Source organism: Manis javanica, chromosome 9, assembly GCF_040802235.1.
Source record: "Manis javanica isolate MJ-LG chromosome 9, MJ_LKY, whole genome shotgun sequence".
Taxonomy (NCBI): Eukaryota; Metazoa; Chordata; class Mammalia; order Pholidota; family Manidae; genus Manis; species Manis javanica.
In genome coordinates, this window is record NC_133164.1 from 13,485,957 (window position 1) to 13,508,735 (window position 22,779).

The window sequence follows — 22,779 nt, forward strand, 5'->3', positions numbered from 1 at the left end:
ACCCAGCCCAGGCCTCTGTGCGCTTCCCCGTCCCCGGCCTCGGGGTGCTGGGTTCGGACAAGCCCTGGGGAGGGAGAAGGGCTGGGTCTCGGCGGAGCACGGCCCAGGGGCCCCGGCGGGGGTCGTGGGACCGAGCGGGCGCCCCCGCCGATGGCCCAGGGAGCCCCGAAGGCCAGGAAAGGGGCCGAGGGGATGCAGACCGTCCAGCGCCAGCATGGAGGGGAAGTCCTTGCAGTTGGAGACACCGGTGGAGTCGGTAACGCACGTCTTCCACAGGTTGGCCCAATAGGTGGCAGTGGTGATGACCGTGCCGTCGATGGTAGACACTTTCCAGTAGTCGGTGGGCAGCGTGGAGGACACCAGCACCCAGCCAGAGATGGAGACCATGAAGGCGATGATCTCCGACGCCGTGCTCGCCATGCCGCCCGATGCAGCCGCGCTAGAGCTGGAGCTGGAGCTCTGCGCTGCGACCCCCGCGCGCCCTGCCCCGCGGCTCCGCCTCCTCCCCGCCCCGCCCGCGGGCCCGGCGCTAGGGGGCGGGCGCTGACCCGGGGACGCGTCCTCGGTGGCCGGGGGGCTCGCGGGGCGCTGCTGCGGCCGCCGCAGGGGTTCTCTCCCGCCCCGTAGCCCGGCGCCCGCGGTCGGGAGACAGGCTGGCCTGCGCTCCTCTTCTCCCCGCGCCCCGCATCTCGGGTGCCGAGGGACCGCGTGCAATCGCTCTCCTGTTGGACAGACTGGCAGCAGGTTGTCCACATCCGGATGCGTCCCTCCCTCGCTCCTCTCCCCAGCCCTACCCACGGGCACATAGCTTGCTCTCCGGAAAACCTTGTAAAAGCAGAGCGGAAAAAACCTTTTGTGTGCCCCGAAAGGACCCAGCCCGGTAAAGCCGCCCTCGGCTGGCTCACCGAGCGCTAAAGGTTTTCAGGCCACGCTTGCTTGCTTGACCCTGTTCGGCTTGTCAAAGAGGGATCACTGCAAGTTCTGGGCTCGAAATCGGTTTTGCCCTAAAATTTTGCGGTTCTTTTTGGCCGGGAAATATGCACAGAGTCAGTGTAAAGAGGTGCGTGACGCAAACAGCATATGGTGAGCACAGGCTCCATCAGAGCTCTCATTGTGATCTCGATCTCGAGTATTCCAGCCACAGTTGCTGGCTTTTATTAATCAGTGCACTACACATAGGACAGGCATTTAAGACATCTTTCCTGTAGGTACCTTCCAGCTTCCAGTTCTGTGCGTCTATTCTAGAAACTGATGGGTCTGCTAGGGTGGAAACTTTCTGTATCTTGTTTCAATTTTTTCCCACCTCCACCTTTTGCACCTAATTGAAGAATAAGTTCATTGCTGTCTCAAGGTACACATAAAGAGCAGGGTGTACTTTCGGCTCCGGAGGTCACAAATCTGGGCATAAATGAAAGAACAAAGACACTAGCTTTATTATGGGGTTATTATTTGTCCATTTAAAGTTCTTGCCGTTCTTGGTATGAGCTTTTACGATTCACTTCTTGCCAAAAGTAACCAAAGGTCTAAAACCTATAAATGAGTCTGCTACAAGAAAGCTAGTTGCTAACCCTCTTTCACAATCTTTATGCAGGGGCACTTCGGTTTGTGTGAAGAATTTCTCAATTCCCCTTGGTCACTATTTTTTTTCAACCAAATATGTACAAAATGAAATTAGAGGTGCTTAGATGTTTATGGAGAAGAAAGGCAGTTGGACGACAGCATCATCAAAACTTAATTTGGAAGGACCACTGAAGACCATTAGGACACACTCCACATTCAACACAATTGTCCTATTTCTAGAGATAACAGTAGTGTAACATTCAGGACCACCAGTTCAGTGCATGGCAGGTGTGTGTTCTGCTTTTCTTTTGTGGTGTCTTGACAGCCTTTTAGATTGTTCTTTATGTTGAGCTCAAACCTGTCTCTCTTCAGCTTCCACCCAAATGCCGTGGTCTATGCTGAGATAACACAGATTAAGTTCTACTCTTGGGCCAACACAGCGGCCCTTGGGAGGTGTGTCTGTGTGTGCGTGGCCCTCTGAGGGCTTGTGTGAATGGACATAAGGGTGAAGATAGCTGACCTGGTGGCATAAGCCCATGGTTACACCGCTGTACTGCTCTTGGTCCCCACTTGTCCTGGCGTGTCATATTGGGTTCACAGATGGGTCAAGCTCAAAAACAGTTTGGGAAGCATCTACCTAACTTCATCCTTCTCATCTTTGCTATTCAAATCACTCACCTCTGAGTTGACTACAAAGTGTCCTCTATTCTTTTGTATGATTTATCTTTTTAAAGTGCTGTTTTATGGTCTGGTTTCTTGCCCTCCAGCATATTTTCACTGTTATTTTTATGTCATCGTGCTTTCTGATGATCAAGCTATTTTTAATCCAATTTACTATTCAGAACACACAAAACGTCGTGAACTGGGGCATTCCCTATGGTGTTTCCTAAAATTAAAAATTGCAGAAATTTGGTTTTGGACTTTATTTCCTGGCTTTGTTTGACAGTTCCTTTGTTGGCTTCTGTCTTCCTGGTAGTAGGTACTTGCTAAAATTGTTCTTTCATTTTTTTGTTTACAAGACAAAATCCTAACTTACCCCTGACACAAAAAGGTGTAGAATTATGTGACCTTGAAGACTCAAACAATTCCTAATTTATCAACAGGCTGGTTATAAATTTCATTGTTTGGAACCAAAGGTACATTGTTTGTTTGTTTTAAAGAGAGAAGAATGGTTTGGTGTTTTTGACCAGTCCCTAAAAGTTTATTTAACAGATAACATAACTTTACCTATTGTACTTAAAAATTCATAAACCCAGATAATCATTGCAACATAGCTTCCAGAGGAAACAACTTCTCCATTCCAACTTGGAACTCCAAGAATGACTCTCTTTGCTGTGTCACCAGACTGTTCAAGCCGGAATCTCTGGGAGTGGCTCTGAGAGTAGCTCTTAAGATTTTTCCAAAGCTTCTAATATACAGCCAGTGTGGAAACCACAGCTCTGACTGGTTGAGATTCATGTATTTGTGTATGAACAGCTAATTTAGCAAAACAGATGGGGTGTATTATAGAGAGAAAGACTATTAATCTCTTGGCTGAAAACTTTGAAAAAAGAAATACTCTCTTACTGTAAAATTGTAACACAATTTCAACTTAGAAGGGTTTGAAAAATACCACAAGCAATCCATAAATTAAGACCTGGCTGGCAGCACTATTAGTTCCTTTGCCAGCAGAAACAAACCAGGGTCGTCATGCCTATGAGCTTGATTAATTTTCTTTTACTTTTATCCTTTGTCTGTTCTGGCATTTTTCTTTTTGTTTCCTGGCGTGTACTGCATATTTACTATGGAGAGTTTTTTTGTAAAGCTCACAAATGCCTGTCCAAAGGATGAAAAATGTTAACTTTCTTTAATACCTGCAGAATATTATGTAATGAATCAAGCATTTATTTTAGAATGTCTTATTTATTAAGCTTTTCAAAACCAATTTAGTCAGAAAAAACCTAAGCATAGGACAGATGGCCACATAATCTAACATACCAATGTCCAGAAAGCAAAAAACAGACTGAACTGAGAAATTTTTTTTCAAAGTAGTAGATAAATGGCTCATTTCACTTTAAGACTACAGAGTCTGAAATAACCTTTGCAGTTAATCTGCAAGCCCATTTTCAGAGTACCTGTCAACTGATAAATGCTTCTTTATTTTCCTTAGGATTCAGTTCACTGAAATTTTTATTTAACTATTCAAAGCAAATATTCCTAATATAAATATAAACATGAATACAGCTAGAAAATTACTTCTGCAAATTATTCAAAGTAATTAACAGTAATTTTTTTTGCACAAAAACTGTCATTGTTTTCAAATATGGAAACTACTGATTTATCTTAAATTAGTAAATTTGATCTGAAGACATTTGATGTTCTGAAATATATTCTGAGCTTTTCCACATTTGAGATCTCAGCCACTGAGATTAGCCCTGAAAGTTGTTTCTTTGGCATTACCATAGTTATTAGGGAAAAATAGAGGATTCTTCCACCCCACACAGTTGTTCAATAGAAGTGAAACCAGTTTAGCCGACTGAACAGGAGATTTGCAGAAATTCTTTACTTGCGATTCAACTCACCTGCCAAACAGCACAGGTGTGCCTTTCAACAACTCAAGGATTTTCTAAGCATCAAATTTGGTTTCAGTATATATTAGCTCCTTCCTAGGTTCCAGCGAGGTGGAGTATGGCTAATCAGGTGGGAAGAAACTGAAGTCCTGATAAATGTGGTATTAACTGAAACAACAACTGCTTAGGAGCCAAATATTGTTACACCACTTTAAAGAAAACATTAATGCCAATACTAAGATAGTAAAATACCATATCTGTGTTCTTTTTCCGTCCATTTTCCCTAACCCTCTTAGTTTATCTTAATACCCTACACTAATTCAATGATATTTATAATCTACTTAGCATGATAGCTACTGAGTTAATAAGCATGGCTATGGGAAGGACACTCATTGCTTATTGTTGCATCAGTGATTGTATGTGTGTGTGTGTGCATATACATATATATTATTTTGCAAAGTATAAAGAAACAAACAGTGCCTAATTCTGGCATTTGGTACCCTCTGAAGTTGTACTGCATCCAAATGTTTCAATGGGCCTATCACAAGTCGGCGCCATATATCTTGGGGATTTGTGTTTCATGCATTCATTTAAAACACACTCATTCCCAGTTCTAAGGTATCCTAAGACTGTCTAGATTCCCCTGGAGAGCTGAGATCTGGGCCCCAGCAGACTCGAATATGCCTCCAGCCTGGAATGACTCTCACACTGGGATACCAGAACCTTCCAGGACTTGCTGGTGGATTTCCTGATCAGGAAGCATCTTAAGAGTATTAATTCAACCTATCCACTTAGACTGGACAGCAAATAAATCTGTTAGTTTTGGCTAAGCGATTTCATTTCTCTGAGCTGCAGATTCTCATTTGTAAACAACGGAGTTGTTTTAGATGGTCTTGAATCCTGCAGGTTCTATGATTCTTAGCGAACTCCATCAGTCAGAGGCGAGATCAACAAGGAGAGGAGAGAGGCAAGAGTTTTCTTTCAGTGTCCTCACCACTGTCTTTCCCATCTGCTTCCTGCCATGACTGTCCTTCTCTGCCATGTTTAAAGGGGGTGTGTGTGTATGTGCGTGTGTATGTGGGTGTGTGTGTGCAGATCATGTTTTAAAAATATCAGTGTGTAGTCTTATTTTCAGTTCTGATGTTTGTTTTTTAGAAACTTGTGATAAAGTGCTGGAGTTCAATTCCCTTATAAAGCAGGGTGATGAAGGGGACAGGGGGCGGATGAGGGAATGGGCAAGACCAACAGGAAGCGTTTGGTGGAGCGCCCGCAAAGAAGAGACTGATGTGGGCGGAGTAGAGGCAGAGAAGCCAGGAAGTAAGAGGGAGATGAGCCAGGGCAAGAAAATGGGAAGGTGGCTGTCCGAAGGCAAGTTCAAAAGTAAGATAGATAAGTAGATGGCAGTTCTGTGTAAGAGGAGGTGAACAGCTCCTTGATGGAAGGAGAAAAGAAAGAAACAAGAAATAAAGCTGGGGGATAAAATATGAGCTAGGAAGCCATGGGCTTGGGGAGAGAAGCAGCAGTACTGGAAAAAGAAGGTGGGCGGAAAAGCAGAGAACTGCATCTTAGTGTGTCTGTTCATGTGTCTGTGTCTGTGTGCGTCTAGGCGTGTGCCCATGTGTATTTGTGAGTGAGCATGTGTATAAGTAGAGGGGCATGGGTACATGAGTGTGGGCAACTTGTCGAGGGCCCTGTAAATCCTAACACCGATTTGGCATTTACTCTGAGTTTGATGGGAAGGCACGGGTGGGTTTTGTGAAGAGAAGGGGCATCCTATCTAGGTTTTAGGCCCACTCTGAGGCTAGCCTGAAGGGAGGTCAGGACACCAGGCGGAGGCTAGGACAGTAACCCCGCTGAGTGATGGGGGTGGCTTTGAGCAGGCTTGTGGAAGTGAGGTGGCGATAAACGGTCAGATTGTGCATCTTGGGTCTATTTTGGGGGCAGAGCTGACAAGATTTCTGAATGACTGGCTATGATGTATGAGTGAGAGAGTGAAATCAAGAAAGACATGAGGGTTTTGGCCTCAGCCCCCAGGAGGGTGGAGACATCATTTCCTGAGATGAGGGAGGCTCAAGATGAGCAGGTTTAGGGGCAAATAACCAGAGTTTAGTTTTAGACATGTTGAGTTTGGGGGTGCCTAGGAGACATGCAGGGGGAGAAGCTGAGTAGCACTTGAATCTACAGGTCCAGCGTTAAGAGCAGATATATTCAGGCTCCCCATGTACACTTTGGAGTCACCTGTGGTTAGGTGGCATTTAAACCGAGAAACTACCCAGATCCTCTAGGGCTGAGCATAGACAAGAGAGACAGAGTCTAGGAGCTAGGGAGGAACCAGCAGAAGAGAGTGAAAAGGCACAGCCATCTAGGTTGGAGAAAGACAAGGGAGAGGATCCTGGAAGCCGCATAAAGACACTTTTTTAAGGAGGAGGAAGTGAAGTAGGAAGGATTAATGGTGTCACATGCTGTCAAGGAGACAAGCCGAGTGAAGACTAGAAGAAAGACCTGGAGGTCCTGGTGGTCCTTGATGGGAGCTGTTTTGTGGAGGAGGTGGAGGGGGCAAAACGGAAGGGAGGGAGGCTCAGCGAATGAGGGGGGCAGAAAAGGAGATAAGAGCAGGAAACAGCTCTGTGGGATCACGAAAGGCTTTCCTCTTTTACAATTTTTAACTTTTTAGGATGAGAGAAATCATCCCATGGTAGGGCCTCCTGCTGGCCTGTGAGACATTTTGTATGAGTTCAAGAAAGGTGCCCCTTCCTGTGTGTGGCTGCAATCCAGCACCAAGCCCACAGCTTGGAGAGCACAGCGTGGGCTCAGGGCCCCACCCATGTGCCACCCTGCCCCCAAATGGTTTTGCCACCACCCTCTTCCCCTCTGTTCTGTCATGTGGTTATATCTATCAGAAAATAGTCTGATGCAGCTTTTCCTTCTACATTTACATCTATGTGACTTGTTACTAAAATATATATCTTAGTTTGATGTCATTTAAAAGCAATATAGCACATATGTGTTATAGTTCTAGAATATTCGAGTTAGAAAGTACTTTAAAAAGTACAGATGAGGAACTGGCATCCACAAGTGACTTCTTAACATACATAAAGTTATAAAGTGTGTGTTAGAGTACTGTACCTGTGGGAATAATACATTGTATATGTTATTCTTCAAAAATCTATGAATTTGAAAATGTGTGAGTTTAGAAGAAAGATCTGAATTATGAGAGAGACTGGAATATTTAAAAGTTGAAAACTATTATATTCCACACAGGTTCTCCTCAGTGATGTATTTGTGCTGAGAAAATATTTACAAGTATATTAACTAGGAGGTTTTTTCCTTTCAGGTTAAAGCAGAGTCATCTCTACAAATGGCTTTTGAATAGTAACATGAAAAGAAAGGAAATAACAGTAGAATTGTATGCTGTTAATATGGTAGACAGATAATAGGCACACCTCTTTTTGTGGTTCAAAGCAATAGCTGTTTCTATGTTTGATTTAAGGTTTGTGAAGAATTAATAAAAAGTTCTAAAGAACAAAGTTGATGTCATGTTTTACCTGTGATTACTGTAATGCCACACCTCTGGAATTCCGAACCTAAATCTCTCTGACAAACAAAAATGCTCTAAATCAACTACTTCCCCACCAGACAATTCACCCATATATGTAATCCTATAAGGTTAAGCAATGTTTTGTTTTCTAATGAAAACACTATATAAAATATTATGTTGTAATTTTTTGACATGGTCAACAAATTAGCCAATGAAATTTGGTTAAGCAACCTGAGTGCTATTCTGTTTGTTGGTTTTCTAGAGTTTATATACTATAGGGGAGAAAAGCAAATAATAAAGTTCCATTATTTCATGTTAATTCCAGATGTGATTGAGAAGATCAAATAAAGCACAGATGTTACAATATATTATGGGTATTTGGTAAATGGTTGAATTTAGTTTTATTAGTCAAATGGATAAATGACTTAAAATATTGGGTGAAATGTTCAGCATAAACTCTCAAAAACTACTTGTAAATATCTGATTTTTATTTCCTCTTCCAAGTAAATAATCTTTCTAAATGAAGAAATGTCAGATCTTTTCTATTTATAATCTTGCAACACATATGGGGTCTTATTTTAAACCTCAAATGATCAAATTAATCTTCAAATAGTTGCTCTTTTTTGTCTTTTAAAAACCCATTGTATATACATAGGTAAGTAATTATGTTTATCACTAAGAAATTTTTTACAGCTGGTTTGGAGTCATACTATATGAATTTAGGAAAATGCAGTATGTGTTTCCATCTGTTCATTTTAATCTGTTTGTAAGCAGGGTCAGTACCTCTAATCCAGGAATAGTTATATGATAACTTTACTCATAGATTAGGATCACCAGTTTCTTATATGCATTTTCCTAATAGTTGATTAATTTTGACTTTCAAGGCACTTGTATTTCACTGGTTTAGGGAAACCAAGCTCAGCTCCAAGTAGTATGTGCCCCCACAACCTTATTTAAAATGGCACTTTTTCCTCACTACCTGGGGAGCTCTGACTGACTCTCAGTTTCAGGACAGAAGATTTTTTAAAAGGGTGGATATGAGACCCCACAAATACTAGTGCTGGCTTTACCTAATCACTGCAAAAGTGTGACTGTTAGTTTTCACTGATTATGACATTTTTTTACTATGGTTATGGCTATGACTTTGACCTTGACTATAAATTTCTTCTGATTATTTACTGACGGTAGCATATGTATTTCCAGTGTAATACTTTGTTTTTGGGCAAACAGGGCCAAAGATGAACCGCCTCTGTGACTACCTTTCAGAATCACTTTGACTTTTGAGTATTCTAAACCAAACAACACATGAAATAAAAAAATGAGTTTAAATGCCATCTATCCTCCTGCTCTGATTCCACAGTTGTAAAGTAATGATCATCGAACATTACTTAACATATGACGAATGTAAGCTCAGTGCTGCATTGGGAGGGTTTTTAATCATTACACAATGTATGGAAACCACAGTGGGCTGACATTCAAAGGACCTGCCACCTGGCTCTAGCTCTGTCACTACATTGTTAATTTGCGTTTACTCGGACCTATTCTTCCCATCAGTGAGTGGGTGAAGAAAGTAAAAAAAAATTCTGCCTACCTCTTAACAGTAGAGGGACTAAATAAAAAATGCAGTGGGAGAATATTGTTTCCGCCTCGTCTTTAAACAGTACTGACGAAGGAAAAGCAAGAAGGAGTGGGGGAGACAAGGGAAAGAAGAAATAGGAGTGAAAGGCGGTTCAGACGCAAGGCAAAATGGTGCACATGTCATGGAGCCGTTGTGTGCTTATGGAGCCGGCAGGAGAGTCAGAATCATCCGGGAAGCTTTCTCACCGCTCCAGAGCTTAACTCTTTGGTTCTCAAATTTTACTTCCATTTTTCTTATCTTACCGCAGCAGCTTCATCCCTTCCCGCTTCTATTTGTCTCTTTTAATTGGAAGCAAAGAACAGTAACCCGCAGCCTGGTCATTCCCAATTCCTCCCTGTCCGCAGGTGTTAGACAGGAAAGGCAAGGGAGTTTCAGTTTTACGTGTACATGGCCGATTCCCATAGATCTAGTCTAGGGCATTGATTCCTATGTTTGTTTTTGTGGCTGGAACCAGGCAATGTGTGGCAGGTCCTGCAGCAGGGCGATGATGGAGCCGGATTTAGCATGGCCAGCTGCTGACTTCCCAGTGTGGGCCCTGGACTGCAGAGCCACGCGGCTGTTCCTCACCATGTTCCAAATCACACACTTGTCAACTGCAAGGAACTTTCTATGCCCATTGTTGTGAACAAGCTTTATTAAACATAATACGTCCCAAAGAGCCTAAATGCCAAAACCTTAAACCTTAAAAAATGCTATGCATCTCTTTTAGTTCTAAATAAAAAAGTGTGCTAGGGTAATAAGCTGGGGGAATAACTATCACTGGAAAGAAGCAATATTCCAACAAACATAAATATTCAAGCTCTTAAGTTAGAGATTTGATCATATTTGTACAGGTAACAAAGGTTAAGAATTAATGTCATTCCTCAGTCAGAGCCATCAGCCATCATCTAAGTTTTATTTAGCTTTTTTTTCTGATACTTTCAACGGATGTGTAAATGCTATGTGTTTCTTATCCAATTCAGACAAACAACTAGAAAGTAGTCTTTTGTAATTTAATATTTATCCTGCCAGATTTCAGCAGTAAACAGTTCTTAAAGGTAAAAAAGATCCTTGTTAAACGACCAAGATAATCTTATGAAAGCTGGATAAAAACCAAAAGAATCATAACGATTTCAGTTCAAAATAATGAGCATCTTCTTGGTCTCAGTTTTTCTCAACAAAACAACAAAACAAAAAGATGTATAAGTGTTGTCATGGCAATATTCTGGAAAGGTAAATAATATAACTTCAATAAGAAATAAAGCTGTCTTGGGCACAGTCGCAGGGGGGCCATCAGGTGAGAAATTGGGGATCAACAGAGGTGAGGCTTAGAACCTCACCCCCCTGTTTTGAGAGAAATCTTCTGCATCCGTGGATGTTTTGTTGCCCTTGTCTAGCTCGGATTAATACTTAGTCTATAGGCACAGAGCTGATCATCTACATTTGCCCTCTTCCAGCACTAAACTATGTTTTCTATCTTTAACTTACATCTACCTACCACTTCAGTATTTTAGTAGAAAAAAAAAATACAGGGGAAATGTGGGATTCACATATAAATTGAGTATAAAAATCAAATGGATAATTATATCTGACTTGATTGTTCATAGCTCATGATGCATGACCAAAACCGAAAGTTTCTGTGATATGACTGCCCTTGCACTGTTCACCATGTAAGAACTTATTCACTATGTAAGAACTTGTTCGTTATGCTTCAGAAGATTGGAGACTGTTGAGAATTAGGCTTGGGGTTGATTAGTGATTGTGCATTGAGTCCCCTATACAGAATTTTATTGTTGTTAACAACCATTTGATCAATAAATATGAGAGATGCCCTCTCAAAAAAAAAAAAAGAAAGCTGTCTTGTAATTAGCTTTTATTATCCATTTACCTTGATATATGATTAAAGCCCTTAAATAATGCAACAGTTTTCTTCCAGCTTCACATTTCTAACTGGATATTTTCTTCACTTTTATTATAAAATCAGATTTGTTTTCTAAACACATTGATTTCAGGATGCGAGTTTCAGATCAGTGAATGTGGCAAACCTTTTAAAGTCATGGACTGACCAGAAAATGGTCAGTTCAGAGAAGATGTATTGAAAGAAGGTTGAATTCCCAAATGTCTCACCGTAAATACTGAATGTGAGAACAGATTCAAAATCCAGCCCTATCACCAACCTCCTTGATCTTTAGTGTTATAAGATACCCTTGTGCCTTTATCCCCTTGACTTCCGCATTGTCGTCCTCAGACATTTTGGGGGGTTGATTGCTCTGGTTTGTATCGTTGGAGAGCAATAGAAAGTTGCAGAAGTGACACATCTGGCGTTATCAAGGAAGTTGAATATTTAAAAATCACCTTTGAGGTGGAATCTTCAAGGATGGCATCTAAGGGGCTTGTGGTGTTTCCCTAGGGGGTACAACAGGATGGGGGTGTTGGCTTGATAGAGGGCAGAGGAGGAGGAGGGGTCATAAGACCCCAAATTCCAGAAAAGAAACTGTGGTCCAGGCTGTGCTCTAGAGAAGATGAGATTAGGTCTTATAGTCGGGAAAGGAGGAAACCTGATGAGATGCAGGGTGGGAATCTCAAGATAAACACACACACAGCCTTGCAGGTGATTGGTGTGCATGATGAAGGGAAGTTTTGGCCAGACACAAGCGGAAATCAGTGTGGTGGGTCAAACTGCAACACTCTATGAACATATAAGAAGGGAGGCATGAGCACTTACTGATCATTTTTAGAGTAAGTTTGGCAATGGGTCATAGATTTGTAAGTAAATGAAAACTGGAAATAATGCTTAGTTCTTGTTGTTATTTTGGTTCCTTATCAAAACTGTATGTACTTCTTCTTGGCAGTGTCATTTTAGTCTGGTGCATAAAGAGGGACTATGAATTTAGCTTGACCTTACTTACGGCTATCTCTATGTTGCCACAGGAGGATGTAATTTGAGTCCTAGGTAATAGCCATCAGTGACTAATCAATTAGCAAAGTTTCAGTGATTCTCTAAGAATTTATTTCATTTTTAAGGGCTAGAAGCCAATCAAAATGGTGTTGTTTCCTCTAGATAAGTGGTCATTGTTACCACCCTCCAGCAAATGACCAGGCAGTTAGTTATGATTGAGAAATCAGAATTTGGAATCTAAATGAATTACAGAAGCAAGAATAAGCAAATAAATGCTCACAGGACCTTCAGATTTTGAAATGCCATTTTGTGGAGTGAGGTTGTGCCTTAATCTGTACATTTCAAGTACAGAATTTGGTTAATGGATTTCTATTAAGTAAGGGATACCTATAGTTAAAAAAATGGCTTCCTCTTTGCATTTTCTTTCATTTCCATAATTTGCATTTAGGAAGCCTCCTAGTAATTCAGTACATCTTTGGCATATCATTCACCTGAGAAAATGTAGACAATCATGTTGCCACTTAACTAAAGAAGTAACTGAGATCAAAATTCACATTATCCCTTCTATTCACCAGTCATATAGCTTCTGGTAGGTGAGAAGAGGCATACTTAGTGGCTATTTAAAATGTGGACAATCCCAGTTATGGCAGAAAGAAAAATCAAACAAACAAAAAAGTCTAGTTAGCTATTAGCTATTAACCACCCCCACACAAGGTCTGAACTGTATTACTTTACTAGTCATTCTTTAAGCCATGTTGTAATGGAAATACACCCTAAAATTAGAAGATTGTAAACAAATCGAGTTGTGTTTTTTCTTTTTTTTAATCACATTTAATGTTTAATTTCAAAATGTCTGCCTTAATTTGATTTGGCTGCTCCAAATAGTAAAACATTAGTTTTAACTTATTATTAGTCTGGCTCTTCTCTGAAACTACTCCAAAGAAGTAAAAGGCTCTCAATTAGCACTCCCACAATGGGACTTAATTCATATACACATGCCACAGAAATAGCATTTCTGCCTTAAATTACAGCAGCTGTGAAATTTAAATCCAACTAGGGGCAAGCAAATTTTGTAAAATACTGTACTTTATTACATGAGAAATTTGCGCCCTCTTTTGGGTAAAAATTGTTAAGACATCTAAATGTTAACTTCAAAAAAAAAAATGCAGTCAATGGCTTAAAAATAAACACTGTGGGAAAAGAGGAGAAAGAACAGATGTGAAAGACATTGATTGCAGATACGGCATTAACAGGGCTCCCAGGCAAAGATTTTGCGAGGGAAAGGCCAAAATGGCCATATGAAGAACTCAGAATTAGGAATCTATAGTTGTCTTTTAATCAAAATATGAGGGGAAATTTTGCCCACTGTTAAAAGTATAAAGTCGTGTTTCTTAGGGCCAATATTCTCTAGGCAACAGTGACAAGCACTTATGTTCCTCTAGAGAACTGTCATTTTTTTGTGGGTGTGGTAAACTGTCCCTTGTGTAAGCATTCTGCCTGGATGGAACAGATCTCAAGGAGAGGCTTCTTACAGATTTAGGAAAATACACAAATATAGTTAAAGATGTCTTGGGAGACATTTTGAACATTTTATTCATTTTCCGTTTTCAACCAAGCATTTTGATAGAGTCGGGTATCGCTGTGATCTCTTTCCACCATCCCATTCACTTCTCAGTCCACTGCAATCTGGTTTCCTAGCTTTCTCTCTCCTTCGAAACACCACCGGCAAAGGTGGTTAAGTGGCTTCAATTTAGCAGCTGATTTAGTGCACATTTACCAGTTTCCTTATCTTGCTTGACCTCTGTGCCTTTTGACAGTCTCCCTGTCCCTCCTTTGTGAAATGCTTTCTCCCTTTGGCTTCCATGACCCCGTTTACATTTTTATTTCTCTGCCTGTTCCATGGTCTCTGTCTCCTGCCCCTGGGCTGCTGTTCCCCGCATTCTATGGGACACATGGCGCTCTTTCCCTGGGCAAATGGGTGGCTCCAAAACGGGATTCCCTGAGCCAGTGCTTCAGATTTCCAGTCCCTATTGGACATCTCCTTTCTCTTGATGGCCCTTGGGTACTGCTGACTCAGTTATGTCTAAAATCAAACCTCTCATCTTCACCCCAGCTCCCCTTTGCTTCCCACCTCCCCCTTCTTCCTTCTGTATCTTCTCCACTGATTCATGGAACGATATTTGTCTACCTACTCACTTCCCCAAGCAATTAGGATCTATCATGAGTCACCATGGACCCTCACTTCCCTTGGTACCCCACATCACCCCATCTGGCTGACTCTATTCCTCAACTATCTCTTCAATCATTCTCACCTCTTCAGCCCACACTACTCATCCCAATTCAGGCCCTCACCACCTATTCCATTGCCTGTCACAGTGGCCTCCTAACTGGTCTCCTTGCCTCTAGCCTCATCCCTCCAAAACATCCACCATATTTCACCCCCTGGTGATTTTCCTAAGATATAAGTCTGATTGTTTCTCTTCCCTTTTTAAAGCCCTTTCCTCATTCTCCATCACCCATAGTATGAAATCCAGGTATTTTATCAAAACATACAAAACACCCCAGTTCTGCTGCCTATCTCCTGCCACACCTGACTTGGAATATTCTGCTGGGATCATACCAAAAGCACTTCACAGTGTTCCCCTTTCCAGGGTGACTTATTGTTTTTTTCTTTTTCTTCATCATCCTGGAGAGTTCTTTTCATTAACTTTTTAAACGAAACCCTTTCTTCCTCCAGCAGGCGAGGTCTGAGAGTTACTCCCCCATCCTCTTGTGGCATGAGTCCGTGTTGCATCTAGTACACACAGTCAGAGATTCGACCTATTTTTCCTCTAGATTGTGAGCTATTTGAGTGAACACAGCATCTTACTCATCCTCATTGTGGTTATTGTCTTATAACCATACTGGCTACCATTAATGGAATTCCAGGAGAAAAAATTTGAGGTTTGGAGATATTAAGTGAACTGCTCAAAGCCACAGGCACAGTTAGCAACAGAGTTGTGATTTAATCTTGAGTTTATTATGGTCCAAAACCCATCCTCTTTTAAAAATAATGCACTACTACTTAGATGATAATGCAATACTACTGGTATTAGTATTAATAATGCTTTTCATGTGATTAATATACTATTAATAATAGTAATATTAACAATGCAATACCACTGATACTACTGTTATCACTAACAATACTTATAATGGTGAATCAAGCATTATATTAAATGTTTTATACAGTGATCAGTTTCTGAAGAATTGAGGATTGTTTTGGTTTCAGTTATTTAACAATTTGATATAACCAGTTCTTTAAAGAAATATTTACTAAAGACATTCATAAATTTGACAGGACTATAGGGAAGCATGTGGGATCAGATGACCCACAATGTCCCTTACAACCTAAGATCCTATGAGTCAACAAACATTTTCCTTCTCTTAACCTTTAAAAAAATGTTTTTCTTTAATTTATTTTAATAAGCCATCCTGTCAGTAGGTTCATATGGTTATGACAATGTTTTTCCTTTCCTACTGAAAGAAAAAACCCCACCAAACCCCAAACTTCTTATGTGTTTCCCTATGTCATCTTCTATGTACCAGATGCTGCTAATTGCTGGAAATATGATTGGAATTTATTTGCATGGAGTTTAAAATCTAGGGGACCAGGAATAAAATAAATAAACGGAATCAAATGCTCTCACATAAAGGGCTACTGTACTCTGAAGTTGTCTAACAAAAAGCGTTCTCTGCCTCTGTGTCAGGGTGTCCCTGAAGGAATGGGCGGGGTCTGAGGCTTGGGGAATGAGGTGGCATCCTCCAGTGTGTTGGAGGAGGAGAGCCTTGCAGATGGAGCCAGCAGTCTGTGTAGGGACCTGTGGTCAGAGGATGTCAGAGGAAGATCAGAGTGGAAGGCATTGTTGTGCTGAGGCTAGCTGTTAGCACTGCTGAGCCTTGGATGCTGAGCAGATTTATCCTCCACCTGCAGGCCTGTAGGTCTGGACTTGGCTCCGTTCTTTAAACCTGCCCGGTGAGAGTGTGGCCCCTACAGGTAAGCTCTCAGTCTTTCCTGTCTTTGTATCCCACAGGGTGCAAAGGTAGTGAATGCTAAATGAACACTTCTTAAGTTATTTGGCCTGAAGGTTTTCCCTCCCACCTTCTTATACCTCTACAATTACTGGAAGATACTCAGAAATGCCAGGCTGATTTATCTTTTAAACGATTGAACAAATTGTTAATTGTCAAAGTCTTCTCAGAGAGCAGTTCTGCAAAACAATATTAGGAAGGTGATGTATCTAAAGATCACTGGAAGACCAATACGGTCTTTCAAAAATTTACCTTCTTTTTTTCTCAACATGCTCTTATGAAAATGTTGAATTTCACAGTGAACACCCATTGCTGTGTATTGAACTGTGTCCCCAAATTTATGTGTTGAAGCACTAACCCTCAGTGTGACTATAGTTGAAGAGAGAGCTTTTAGGTAGTAGTTAAGGTTACATGAGGTCATAAGGGTGGGCCCCAATCTGATAGAATTGGTGGCCTTGGAAAGAGAGGAAGAACAATCTCTCTCTCTGCCATTCAAGGACACAGTGAGAAGGAGGCTGTCTGTGACTTGAGAAAGCCATCACCAGCCACTGACCATGCTGGCACCAGACCTTGTCCTTCTGTCTACAGAACCGTTAGGAAATAAATTTTGGTTGTTTAAGCCAACCAGTATATGGGGTTTTGTTACAGCTGCCCAAGCTTTCTAATATACTTGTATATTGTACCCACCACCTAGATTCTACCATTAACATTTTACCTGCTTTTCTTTCTTGCTTTCTCTCAATCTCTCTCTTCTCATACCTCTCTTCCTCTATCCATCTTTCAATCCATCTTATTTTGGGAAAATTTCCTCTAAATACTTAAGCGTGCATATCATTAGCTAGAGATTAATAGTTATTTTTGATTTTGATGTGAAATTTATACAGGATGAAATGTATGCCTCTTAAGTATCCATTTACTGATTTTTAATAATGCATACATCTTTATACACAAAACAAATCCTTAAGGATATAGAATATTACCATCTCTCCAGAAAGTTCCCTCATATCTCTTTCCAGTCAATCCCTACCCTGCCATTTTCTTATTTCTTTCCATAGTAGATTAGTTTTGTCTTTTGCAGACAAAAAGCAGGTACTCTTTTGCACAAGGCTTCTTTTAGTATATTTTTAGAGTCATCCATCCATGTAGTTGCATGCATGTATAATTCATTTCTTTCTTTTTCTTTTCCGTCTTTTGGCTGAGTAGTATTCCATTATCTGGAGGTATCACAGTTTCTTTTAATCCATTTTTCTATAGATGAATATTTGGGTTGTATCCAGCTTTGAGTTATTACAAATAAATCTGCTAGAACTATTCTTCTACAAGTCTTTTTGTAAACATATATTATCATGGGTAAATATCTAGGATCAGAATTACTAGACTAGGTGTATGTTTAACTTTGTAAGAAATTGCCTGACTTTATCCCAAAGTGTAGTACTATTTACATCCCCAATAACAATGTATGAGAAGCTGCTCTACATCTTTGCCAACATTTGATGTTTTCAGTCGTTTATTTTAGTCATTTTAGTGGGTATACAGTGATTTTAATTCTCATTTCCCTGATGACTAATGCTGTTGAACACATCTTTGTGTGCTTATTACTCATTCAAATACTTCTCTGTGAAGTGTCTGTGAAAATCTTTCACTCATTTTTAACTGCATTATTTATCTATTATTGTAGGAGTTCTTTATATGCTCTAGATACCAGCCCTTTGTGAAGTTTTACATTTTAATAATATATGTATTTCCCCTCTTCTGTTTTATGGTCATTGTTTTTTGTGATCTGTTTAGGACACCTTTGCCTACACCCAAATCATGAACATGTGCTCAGATATTTCCCTTTAAAACTTCATGGTTTTAGCTTTTCTATTTAAGCCTGTGATCCACTCCTAATGTTGTGTTTGGTGTGACTTAGGAGTCAATGCTCATTTTTCCATGTGACTCTCCAGTTATTTCAGCACTATTTGATTAAATTCCCATTGGATTGCTTTGGTGTCTTTGTTGAAAATAAAATGCTTGTATAAGTGCATGTCTATTTACCTATCTTTTTAAAAATATAAATACTGAGCAATTAACGTCCAGAAGTTTCTTTCTTAAAGATTGTATCTTTATTTAACCTTTGCACCCATAATCTGGGAAAGAATTCCATAAGAAGGGTATAATGACTTCTAAAAACCATTTAGAAAATTTGAGACTCTGTAATTTTAAAGTATGAATCAGTTTATCTCTCTCTCAGGGATTTCACATTCCTAGTTAATCAAATATACTGGAATCCTTATTTTAAAATGAAGGGGGCCTTAAAAATGTAAAATAAAGACTCCATTACTGCTATTACATTCTAACTTAAAGTTCACCATTAATTTATTATTTAATAAAGATGACCCATTTCTTTTTATTAGAATCTAATGTAGTTCAATGGCAAGAAGTATTCCTAGGAATTTAATATGGATTTAAGTAAGTAAATCCCTTCCTGTATTTTTTATTTGTAAAGAAAGAAAAAAAGTATGAGACAAAAGAAAGAAAACTGTGTGGGGATAGAAGTTAACTAGTCTTACTGCCTTGATTATCTTGCAGTGTATGAAAATCTCGAATGATTATGTTGTACACCTGAAACTAATATAATGTTATATGTCAATTATATCCCAGAAAGAAAAAAAGAAAGAAAGAAAGAGGGAGGGGTAGAGAGAGAGAGAGAGAGAGAGAGAGACAGAGACAGAGAGACAGAGAGAGAGAAAAAAATTCTTGTGCTGTTCCTATTACAACAGGGTATTGTAAAAATCAGTGAGTTTCAGGGAAATACTTTATGAAACCTACAGATTAAACAGTCAAAAATACATGGCATGAGATAGTTGATAAACACAAGGTGTTCTCATTGCACGTCCGTGAAGTAGATTTTTCTCCCTTTGTGTAAAAGCTTGTAACCAGTGTGTTAACATTCTCCTTTATGTGATTTGGAGTTTGTCTTCTTGGCACTAATGAAGAAGAGATACACACACCGCTCCTTCAGGTTGAATACACACGGGTAGGTGAGGGTGAACAATGGCTGTCAGTCTTTCTTGCAGCCTCTGCTGAGCTTGCCAGCCTGGGTGAATTTGCCTGCTCTTGACTCCGGTAATTCAATAGCCTCTTTCCTTCCGGTAGGGATTGCCTGACCACTCAGGGCTGCCATGGGTCTTTGTCTCATGCCAGTCATAAATGTTGTGGTTTAAACACAAAGAATTTTAACGACCTTCACTTCCCAAAATAAACAGCAGCTCTGGAAATGTCATAGGTCTTTCACTGCACAGGAAACGGATTTAAATAATTCACGGTGCCTTGTGAGAACTTTCTGATGCTCTCTGCCCTCCAGTTTTCAAGAATAAACAAATGTAAGGACTTGGAAATGTGAACCTAATAATATTATCTCTAGCTGGTGTTGGTTGGCATTAAAAATCATTATATGTATGTGGCCTGATGTTTCAGTATATGAAATTTATGCACACCTAGTATCCTTTTCTAAATTTAAGTATAACATGCTCAGTGTTTTAAATAATGTAAGTGACCTTCTACAACAATTATTTAGGGTTTGGCTTTAGGATAATTTACAATGTTTTCCTCACCAGAATTATTAAAAACAGTGCCAAAGTATCAGTTTTAATAAGCTAGTTTCCAGGGAGAGCTATCTGTTACTAAACCAAGAAATAACAATATGAAACTCAAAACTCAGAAGAATCAGAATCTTAATTGTATCTATTATTTGTATATAAGCCTTGGGTATGACCAGGGACTTTTGCACACTTTGTACAGAAAAGTAGAGAAAAAAATAGGTATCAGTGTCCTACAAAAGACTTTTGGGGAATGGAAAAGGACCATTTGTGCATGAATGCTGCCTCATGAAGCCAAAAATAATAAGTTACAGGAAAGTCAGGTGACTAAATTAGTCCAGCCTGGAGGCAGGCTCACCTAGAAGCTAAGAATTCTACAGCGAAAGACTGGAGTTTCCCATGCCCTTGACAGTACTAAAAATTACACATTAATAAGGCTAATGGTTCTTAATAATACCTCTCAAACCCTGTTTTCTATGTATCATGGCACATTCTTTTTAAAGAAGTGTATTTATTCACTTCAATTAGTTGGAAATCTCACTTGCTGATAAAGAAAAAATTTCATGGGATCTGATGAAAAGTTTACCAATTATAAGAAAAGAAAACATTACCAACTATAGGAAAAGAAAGCACACTAACTTACTGGTTGAAGAAATAAATCCGTAAGAAAAACAAGAAGAGATTTTAATAACCTCTGCTGGGTTTACTCTTTCTGATTATTTTAGAATTTCATTTTATTTATGTTTTGATAATGCAATATTTTATTTATTCTGTCTGTTAATAACTAATATTTGAGAACATTTATGATACAAATGGAATTTAAGGGAAGTTGAGCTCACATTTTAATGTCATGACATTAGCAAGAGAAATAGTAAAAATAATTATGGTCACAATTATTGTCAAAAACTTACCACAAGTGTTTGGTGTTAGTGTAGATACAATTCAGTTTTTGGTGTAAGTTCTTTGGCTGCAGCAAAGAACACTTGGTTTACTTCACTAATAGGAATATATCTCTTAATGCTGGGATCTCTTAATAGGGAAATGTCTTAATTTCTATTTGATCACACTTAATCTCACTTGGTCTCTTCTTGGTATCTCTGCTGCTGTTGGTTTTAGCATAGCTACCTGGATTGTATGAATGGAGTTGAGTGGAAACGTACATCATGTTTATTCCAAATAAGAATATGTAACCAACTACTATAGTAATGAGGAGGTAAACAGGCAATGCAACTGCCCAGTACTTTTGAGCCCTTGAGAACTTTTTCAATTTAGAAACATATACATAATTGCCTGTGTCCAAATGGTCCTGTTCATACAAAAATATTAGGAAAAAGAGAGGTGTGGGAAGGAATAGCTACCTCATTGATCCAACCAGTCCTACATTTAAAAAACTTGGTTTCTAGCTTCGTTACAAAAAGAAGGAAAATAGAAAATATTCCCAATTGGCTATCAATCGGTCATGTATGTTGGGACCCTTTCTAATTCTCCAGGGACAACCAATCAGTACTCTGCTCAAGCACTAGAGATCCATTTGTATGGCATCTTAATGACCGAGATAATTCCTCTCTTTAACTTAGTGCTACCAGCTTATTGAATAAGCTTTCTTTCTTGCCCAAAAGCCATTTAATAAAATAGCCCATTAGGGCAGTCAAATCTCATTGATTGGTTTTATATTTACATCTGTTCTTGTTTCTGCTGCCATATGCTCCACGTTTGACTGGTGGGGACGTGTGCCCTTTCCTTAGAGTTAGCTTCACTCCATTTGGCTGTTAGTCCTTAGGGGAGAAGAAAACTATCACATTTATTTCTATTTGATCTCACTTGTTACCAATATCTCACTTGAATTTGATTTTTGGTAAATGGTTCATTTGTCTCACCCTTGGCTTTCTTTAGCTGATATCCTTTCTTGCTGGACCATATATATGAAAAACGAAGAAATATTTGACCCCATTATTTGATCCACTTGCATGTGGTGGCATTTTAGACAGTTGCACAGAGGACAGATCGTGGAACCTGATAAGCTGATTTTAAAATTTACATGGCAATGCATAAGTCCAAAATAGCCAAGATATTCTTAAAGAAGAGTAAATTGGGGCTTCTTGCTCTACTAGATATCAAGACTTATTACAAACCTACAGGAATTAAGACATGGGAGGGCGGTATTAGACAAAAAATCCAATAGAAAAGAATGCAGAGCCAGAATAATAATCCTGCACATGATAGGTGGGTAGGTAGATGGATATATACTTGATTTTAAGTAGCGTATCTTTCAATAAATGCTGCTCGGGCAACTGGATATCCATAAAGAAGAAAATGAAATACTCTCTACATTACTTGACATGCAAAACCAGTTACAGGGGAACTGTGTACTTTATGTGAATGGGAACACAATTCAGCATGTAAGACAGCCTATAAGATAAATGGCCTGGTCTCTTCAGAAAATAAATGCCATTAAAGAAAAAAAAAAAGGCAGGGGAAACTTACAAGTTCAAATTTAAGAGAAATATGAATCAAATGTAGTTTGTGGACTTTTGTGTTTGGATTCTGTTAAAAAATAAACTTACTTTTAAAAAAGCTAAAATAAAATAGTATAATTCTGTGCAATTGTATTGCATCTTAAACCAAAACTAGGTCAAGATAATTCCAAAAAATCTTACCTCCAGTTTTACCAACCCTTCTGAAGCCTGAGGTCAACCTGTGGCACTCAGCTCCTTCCTTTACAGAGGAAGGTGTCTTACAAAATAGAAGGAATTTTGCTGCTGATAATGTTTGAGGAATTGGTCTTCCATGTTTGAGCTAAATGCTTCTCTATTTTAGGAAGCTTAAGTGTCCGAAGGTTACTACTGAGAATAAAGGACATCTTTGGAGATACGGTTCTCACCAGAACAGAACTTCCTACATTGCATAAAGGAATAGAAATTGGTGGAAGCATTTAGTCCCTCAATTTGAAAAGTTTCATGCGG

General features: G+C 39.5%; 1 protein-coding gene across 2 annotated transcripts in view; it reads right to left on the reverse strand.

Annotated features, from left to right (window-relative positions):
• The window catches only part of CLDN10 (claudin 10), a 99,859-nt gene that overhangs the window by 24,069 nt on the left and 53,011 nt on the right, over positions 1 to 22,779 (reverse strand). Inside the window, exon 1 of one of the 2 annotated variants that reach the window (XM_073212442.1) lies at positions 201 to 511. The exons of the other annotated variant lie outside the window; for it this stretch is intronic. Coding sequence (XP_073068543.1) covers positions 201 to 420 — 220 coding nt within the window. The 5' untranslated portion in view covers positions 421 to 511. Of the gene's footprint in view, positions 1 to 200; positions 512 to 22,779 lie in introns of those variants that run through there. 2 annotated transcript variants of the gene reach the window in all.